Source organism: Phaethon lepturus, unplaced genomic scaffold, assembly GCF_000687285.1.
Source record: "Phaethon lepturus isolate BGI_N335 unplaced genomic scaffold, ASM68728v1 scaffold8449, whole genome shotgun sequence".
Taxonomy (NCBI): domain Eukaryota; kingdom Metazoa; phylum Chordata; class Aves; order Phaethontiformes; family Phaethontidae; genus Phaethon; species Phaethon lepturus.
Genome location: NW_010561203.1, coordinates 29,726 through 38,285, shown reverse-complemented (window position 1 = coordinate 38,285; position 8,560 = coordinate 29,726). Strand labels below are relative to the sequence as shown.

Here is an 8,560-nt window from a genome sequence, read left to right as displayed (position 1 = left end):
TTCTGTGATTATGTAAGTCCATTGACTTAATATTCAAATTGATACAAGGCAGGAAAGGCTCAGATGTGTCCGTGAAATAAATGCTGGAAAACTTAAAGTGTCATGGCTAAAATAATTAACGACTAATTAGATGTATGAAAACATAAAACAGATTCAATACTAAACCACATAGGCAGAGACCAAAATTGGCGTTGATGCAGGTAATAGAGTATTTTTAGAAATAACTAACCCATGCACAATGCAGATTCAGTGTGGCAATGCCTCAGCATACTACACTGGTCTTTGTAAATTGGAAGCAACACTTCTGTCATAATTAACAGTGATTTTCAATGTGGAATTTTTTACTTTTTACAACAAAAGTAGTAGTCCAGAAAATTATACATTATGTTCAGGAGGAAACAAAACCAGTAATTCAGTTTCAGCATGCTTCCCAGGGTAGTCCCAAGGTTTATGGAGTTTCTATTCACAGGTAAGGATTATTTTAATATAAAGTGAGCATCATGTATCAAATGTTTGATCTATTTTCTCAGGAGATTTCCCACCTTGAGCTCTTCATCCTCCTCAAAGGAACAGATTCATGAACTGTTGCCTCCCTGATGCACACACTTGCATGTTGAAGTTCCTCAGGCATTGCTTTTCATTGATGCCTCTTCTACTTTCGGAATAGGACCTCTATCTTGTTAAAAGATAACCTAAATCCAAACCCCTTCATTTCTAACAGACAATATGTTCTCTGAGCCTCAGCTACCAACCCATAATGTGTGCTGTCTTCTCCTCCCTGGATCTTCCAGCCATTGCCAACATACCTTCAGTTTCACTTGATCTGTTTCTCATGCAATACCATGACTCAGTGATGGAAATTTCTGGTGAAATATCAATCCCTTTGTTCTCCAGTTGTTTTCAAAATTTACAAGTCTTTTCATTGATGCCTCTTCTACTTTCGGAATAGGACCTCTATCTTGTTAAAAGATAACCTAAATCCAAACCCCTTCATTTCTAACAGACAATATGTTCTCTGAGCCTCAGCTACCAACCCATAATGTGTGCTGTCTTCTCCTCCCTGGATCTTCCAGCCATTGTCAACATACCTTCAGTTTCAGTGATGGAAATTTCTGGTGAAATATCAATCCCTTTGTTCTCCAGTTGTTTTCAAAATCTACAAGTGCTAGCCACCAACACCACTATTTTAATTCTGCTGTTTTCTTTACAGAAACAGATGTGAGGAAGCAGTATGGAGCTCAAGAGAGGAAAGACCTTCATAAAATCCAGTGTGCAACATGAGAAAGTGCCACCAGTGCACACAGTTCCTATCAACAAAGATGATATGGGGAAAGACAAAAAGGCAGCTCTGGAGGGAAATCAAAGTGTAGCTGAAGTCCAGCTCGCATGTTTAGCCACACACAAGAACTACAGATTTTCTACCAGAGCAGCAAGGAATGGAGCTGGTGACAACAGCCTAGAAAAGTCATCTGGGTCCTCCTACAAACTTGTAAGGAAGAGCAAAACCCATGACTGTGTGACTGAAGCAGACAAAACAGAGCAGTGCGGCCCCAGCAGCAGGGCTTGTGAGGAAGGTTTTTCTGGAAAGGGTAAAGGGCGACTTGTCAATAGCATCAGCTTTTCAGGGATGTCCATAAAGAGTGTGTGGTCAGCCCCAGCCAGTCTGCATGCAGCAGTCAGATGATCGATTACAGGAACTTTGTGCCACAGATGCCTTTTGTACCAGCTGTCGCAAAAACCATTCCCAGGAAGAGGATTTCCCTCAAGAGATCTAAAAAAGGGCTCAGAGATATATTTCACATAAAAAAAAATAAACCAGAGAGCCTCACATTACTGGTTGAGAAAGACAAGCATCTGTCCTCTCCAGGCTGCAAGAGTGAATTGTCTGGGCGTCTTGCAAAGTATCTTTTCAAAACTGGAGAAGCATTTGCAGCTGACTGCTTGTCACAAGACTGCTCAGACAGCGAACTGCAGTCTGACTCTTCCTATGACTGTTGCAACACCCTGTGTGAAGATGTCGCCTCACTGAAGAGCTTTGACTCCCTCACTGGCTGTGGGGAAATCTTTGCTGATGAGAGCTCTGCTCACCTGGAGCTGGAGAACAGCAAAGAAGTTCTGCTGAGACGAAGCAAACACAAAGACAGCCCCGTCATGGGCTCTTTCCAAGGGGGTGTTGAGCAGCTGGCCTCTCCTGGCCAGAATGAGACTGTTGAATTTGCGAAGTTTTGGGACAACATCAACAAATCAGTGAGGCTACATCAGAGTACTCTGTTTGATAAGAAGGTACTGAAGATACCTGGTCCTGATGTGGAAAAGGCTAGAAGCCCGGCTGCTGCATCTGTAACAGACTCCCAACTGTCACCTGATAAAGATGGTGACAATTCCAAAGAGAGCTCCACAGAAACAGAAACACCTAAAAGTGACAACCAGGAATCCACATCCACAAGTGATGAAGGCTACTATGATTCATTCTCTCCTGGACAAGATGATGAAATGAAGGAAGCTCAGACCCCTCAGGTGCCAGGTAGATTTCCAAGAGACAGCTACAGCGGAGATGCTCTTTATGAGCTCTTCTATGACCCAAACGAAGTCAAAATAAACCCAGTCCTAGATGATGACTTGTGCACATCTGAAAGCATTTCAGAACAAGCCATTGAAATCCCTTTGTCCATTTACAGCTTTCATGTTGGAGCTGAGGAGAACATGGCTTCCCAACCAGCTCTAGATGTTATCAGCCAGGGTTTTTTCCATAGCACATGGAAAGGCAAAGAATGTTTGCTAAAGCTCTGTGATACCGAGCTTTCACTGACCATGGGGATAATAAACTGGCTACGAAAACACTCAGGACTCGTTTCCTCCCCTGACTCTCTTCAGAGTCCTCAATCACAGCCAGAAAATTCTAATGAGTCATCGATCCCACCCCGCCCCAGTCCAGAGCAGAAAATGAGCACTGAAGCTCAGCAGGAGAAACAAAGTAAGGAAGAATCTAATACATTTAACCTACAGGTGTCTTTGGATGAAAGCAAACATGCGACCCAGGCCTCTTCGGTAAGTGTTGCTGAAAGATACCACAGCCTGGATGCTTGCCCTAACACCTCTAATTTGAGTTTCCAAGGAAGGGAAGGGAGTCATCACAAAGATTCATCAACAGTGCCTGGAACTGTGGAAACCACCAGAGCATCAGGTTATGCACCACAATCACAAACTAATGGAGACAATCTGCAGACATCTTCAACTGAGAATGAGAAGGCAACAATTTCAGCAGAATGCGAGGCATCCGCAAATAAAAACCCACTGCCAGAAAAGCTGAACAGAGACAATGGCTCCCAGAGCTCTGAAAACCCTTCATTAGATGATAATCACGAAGTAGAATCATGTTATTCCTACAAGACTGCTGCAACCTCACTGCTGTGTCCCCTCGAGAGGGACGACAGAAATAAACCAGTGTATCACTCCCTCTCTATTTCCTGTGACAAACCTCTGCAGCCTCTTACTCTCAGACGCTTCCAGAGCTACATTAGCCCCACACCAATGGAGAGCAGCACTAACATAGTGCAGCTCTTAGAACACTGTGTAACACAAGTGGCATCATTAAAAATCAGCTATGAAAACAAGCACCTGGAAGATAAATGCATTGGGAATGAAATGAACAACATCATTCGTAAGATGTCTCAGTACAAAAATAAGTTATTGTTGCAAAATGAATGTAACTGCATTACCCAAAATCCAGAATACTCCAGTATTCCCAGCACAAACCAATACAACTATGAGACAAGCTTCCAATCCAGCAGTCTGTATCATTTGAAGCACAATGGGGAGCAAATTTGCTCTGAAGATCAGAAAAGTAGAGCAAAAATCCTAGACGAGGTCACTAGAAGCAAGATAAATTTTGAATATGCCCAGCTAAATAATCAAGCACTCTCCTATCTGAAAGACTTTACATTTGATCTCAGTCCAGGTGACTCTGGCCCTGCTACAACTCTTAGTAGACCAACATTTTTACCTCTCTTTAACCCTGTCTGCTCAGATATACCCACCGCTTTTTCACAAGCTTCATACAGCACCACCATCTCTCTAGCTGACTCGTTGCAGCCTAAGGAGGCCAAGCAGTGCAGCCCAAGGCCATGGAGTTACGCAGAGACCCCCAGCAAGGGCCTGGCTGGAGGGAGCGCTCCGTCCCCTCACCCAGAGGCAGCAACCCCAGACGCAGTAGTGACAGGGAAGAACCCCCAGTAACACACCTGCATTGAGAAGGTGAGTGCTTACGGGAAGTCTGAAATTAAATGTGAAATAAGTAACATCTGTTCCCTTTTCACAGAAGGACACTCATGGCAGCAGTCGGATGCATACTCAGGGTTTCTCAGTTTTTCTAGTTTCATTGTTCTTAACCTTCATTTCAGTGTGGTAGTTAGTAAGAGTAATTGGAACTTAAATTACACAATTGCACAAACCAGGGACCACATATAGCAGGTATCACATTCACTGAGTCTTACAAGGCCCATCCAATTTTCCACCCAGGTGGAAGTTTTCACACCAGCTAAAGCAGGGAAATTTTTTCCTTCTTCCACTGAAGGATCTGCCATGTTTGGAACAACACTGTGGATATGGGTGCCTGGCCACAGACTGTAGGCAGCATTCAGCTCAGATTCCTCAGTACCAGGTCACGAAATCCTCTTGTCACATAATGACAGCATAAAAATTATGCCTGCTTCCCTGCTGTAGTGATAACCAGCTATTAGACAGAACTCTCTACTGGAGTCCTGATGTGTGAGCTGCTATGCAGGGGGTCACATGAGAAAGCTAGAGATCTGCAATGTTAGGTCACAAGGCAGACAAACATACCCCGTCCTGCTGTTGCATACATACGTGTGCCCTCAAGCAGGAGGGAAAGCCCACAATAGTATGCTGCTGCTGCTGCTAAGTGTACCAAAACGATATTCTCCCTAACAGTGTTGCAAGCCTCAAGTCTCTCTCTCCAGCAGATGCCACAGTGCTGTGGCAGAGCAAGAGCTGAAGCCAAGGCATGCTACACAAGCAAGGCTTGACAGACTTCTCAAGAGAGGGATTACAGGGTCTGTGCTGCACCTCAAGCTTTTGAAAATCCTTGAGCCGCACTCATATAGTATAGGGAGATCCAGAATTTGATCTCTGACATGGGGTAAGAAACACCTCTGCTGTACAACAGAAACAGCTGCTCAAGTACATGGCCATTGTGCTGGTTCAGATTTGACTGTCATAAAGGCTTTAGGCCAGAGCAGAGACCATACGTACATACTGCTCCAACTCTATGCTAGCTGAAAAATCTGCCATCCTCCAGTTGCTGGAGGACTCTCTCCTAGAAGTATAAAACCTATGTAAATTCTCTATCATGTGCCCTGACAAATCTGACAGATTAGGTGGACCCTGCCCAGCCCTGGCACTCTGAGAAGGAGCCTTTGGAGGTGGTGGAGGAAGGAGAGGAGGCTGCAGCAAGGGCCAGGACAGAGAATTAAGGAACAGCTCATTGTTGAACTGAGGGACCCAGGGAACACAACACTTCTCTGGATCTTGTTGCTCACAGCAGCGTGACTGCTTTCTGGTCATCTCTAAAGGCTTCCCAAGCACCACAAACTAAAAAGGACAGTGTTGCTCTCTGCATGAGGCTAAAACATCCCCACATTTTCAAGTCTTGGGAGAGTCAGTCACCTGCTTTGCTATTTACATCTTTGTGAAAGTGCCCTTCACCACTAACAAGTCTCCCATTGCAGGGAGGGATATTTTTCAGGGGTCTGAAAGGGCCAGAGACAAGTCAAGGGCCAGAGACAGTCAGCTGTGAATACCCGTTACTAACACATCATCTAGTTATAACCTGTTCATCAGTGAACTAGGTCATCCTTGAGTGAAAGAAGTGATTTTGGTTTTTTTCCATTTTTGTTGCAAACAATGCTGACTAGCACTTTCTTGTGTCACCAGATTTTTGGGCAGAACTTGCCATTCAAGCACACACCATAGTCCTTAGAACTACTTGCTTCTACTAGATTATTTCTGAAATGAAAAATTGAGTACTGGCAAGGAAAAGTTTGTGGCACTGCTAGTATCGGTAAGAAACCAGTGCTAGGCACAGCTTTTTACGGTTAGAACAGCAGATCAATGTATGCATTGGCCTGATATTTTTAGTTTGTTGTGAATATTAGTCTACAGGGTACAGCTAAGAATATCCCTGCCTTTGCAGGCTAGGAACGCAAAAAAGGGATTCTGATTTTGAGGAGTCACTTGCTTTCCGGTAGAAAAAGAGAAGGGAGTCATCACTGCTGTGACTGTCAGAGTGGCATCAGACTGTATCTTCACAGTGTACAAGACGTATCACAAGTAGACATTACTGGACTCGGGGCACTTTCTACTGCATGGTATCAAATGGCAGCTGCTATATGCCACCATGTGTCAGCACCGGTACCTGCAGTGTCAGGAATGTGCCGTAGTTCCTGTGCTACCACCTGAGTCTCAGAGAAACAAGAATTCACGTTTTTTCCAAAATGCATCTGCTGATTTTTGATAGAGGTTTCTCTAACCGCAAAATGAATGGCATTTTAAAATATAGAGGGGATTCACATATTCATAAAGTGAGGAATGGTCTCATTTCACTAGGCTTGCTGTTTGTTACAAATTTCTTACAGAAAAAGAATTTAGACAGTAATTAAAATGGCATTTAACATGATTAAAAGAAATGGCCGGTGTGATAGATATAAACACTGCCATGTGACTGAGTTTTCCTATGCAGTATCTTCTTGCCTGCCCACATTAACAGATGGTTTACAGGTTTGTGAGAAATTCTAATTTGTTGGGAAGGTGACTCAGGATCTTTGCCTTAATCACGGGGGTGGTAGTGTAAGAGAGGCAACATACAAACATGGTGTCACCTCTGAATCCATGGAGACAGACATCATCGAGAAACACACCTATGCTGGACATGACTGTGCAAACCCCAAGAGCTTATACATGACAAATACTCCACGGTTCACTTTTAAAATGCCACACTCGGTAGCTGTGAGAGAAGTGACAGAGCCAGAGGTGGCTCCTGCTTTATCCCTCAGAACAAATCCTGCATAAGCAGCTCCAGTACAGCCCCTGCTCCTCCCATGGACTCCCAGGCCTGACCTAGAGGAGCTGGGAAAGAGAAGGTCAACTTTCTTGCCATTTATCATGGGACAGAAGAAAAGCTGGTATCAAAAGCCATTACAATCTCCAGGTTTTGTCACCCCATCTCCAGTACCCACAGTAACAAATGAGCCCATCGTCTCTGCTCCAACTAGTGTGCAGGGTTCCCCTGAGCCACGCCTGGTCTGCTGAACACAGATGCACAACTGTGATGAAGAATGGTACAAGAAGTGCCAGTCTCAGCTCCTCTTCTGTTTCTCCCTTCTCTGCCATTTCAGAGAGAAATTGCAAACGCCTCATATCTGAGCTCACCAAGAACTTGAACCCTGATGGTAAAGGAACCCCAGTGGCAAATGGCATCCTTACATGGGGATACAGAAGGGTTATGTAGCAGGTGGAAATCACCAGTAGGAAGTGCAATGAAAGGCATGATTTTCATTCTTCAAGATTGAGAGGCTAGGACTTTGGAAGTGAATGCAGGCCTTCACCTGAATATGGGGAGGATTCCTAGATTTTTATACTCATGGACCATAGAAACCAAGCTGCAGAAGTTTGTGCTTTTTGACCAGATGTCTTCCAGCAGGAGACTCTTCATCCTCACCAAGGGAACACTGTCCTAGTGCAGTGCATTGGGATGTCTTTTCCTGACTGTTGAAATCTCTGGAACTGACTGAAAAGGCCGACAACAGTGCATGTCATAGCAACTGGACAGAGGTAGAACAAAGCACTCTCTGCAAACAACAGCGTTTTAGACCACTGGGACGTTTCTACCACTTAATGTGGGTTGAACTGCGTCTTCCATTAACTGGTAGACATGGTAGAGCAACAAAAAACACGTATGCTCCCAACAGTATGTGCTCACTTCATTCAAATGCTGACCCGCCACATTATGCACCATTTGAAGCTTTTGGATGTGTTTCAGTGATAAAAGGAGTGCATTGCAATAAGCTTGCCCTCAGGTCAGGAAAAAATAGATAACTGTCAATCAAAGAGGGATTGCCATAATAGACAGGGCAGCTGTAGATAAAAGACGACAGTACGGCATACGTGATAGCTGTTATCAAGGAACTGAGATTCAGAAGCAGATAAAATACAGCCTAGACACTGCAAAGTGACAGATGAATGTGTATCTGATCCTCACCAACAGAAGGGCTACTTGCAGTCTAGGCAATTTCTGTAATGCTTTTTATTCTCCCCTGGTTCAACTTTATTCCCTCTGTCTTAAAGAAGGTTGAATTTCTCCCAGACAGATATTTCTCTATCTGCCAGGCATAGGAAAGGCAGACTGCAGTATTTGGGTTTGATAAAAAGGCAAAGCAGAGCCTTGTCTGCATATAGGCAATTGTTTGACGAACTACGGTATTATTTCTCGGAATGGTCACAGAGATGCCTTAATAGGTGAAATAATAAAGGCAGAATCCCCCTG

At 44.1% G+C, this 8,560-nt stretch overlaps 1 protein-coding gene across 1 annotated transcript; it reads left to right on the top strand.

The window, feature by feature from the left end:
* Nucleotides 1-1,231: 1,231 nt before the first annotated feature.
* On the top strand, nt 1,232-4,236 carry AMER3 (APC membrane recruitment protein 3). The gene is given in 2 exon segments (XM_010293918.1): nt 1,232-1,631; nt 1,634-4,236. Coding segments are annotated over 2 exon segments (3,003 nt in total).
* The last annotated feature ends 4,324 nt before the right edge of the window (nt 4,237-8,560 follow it).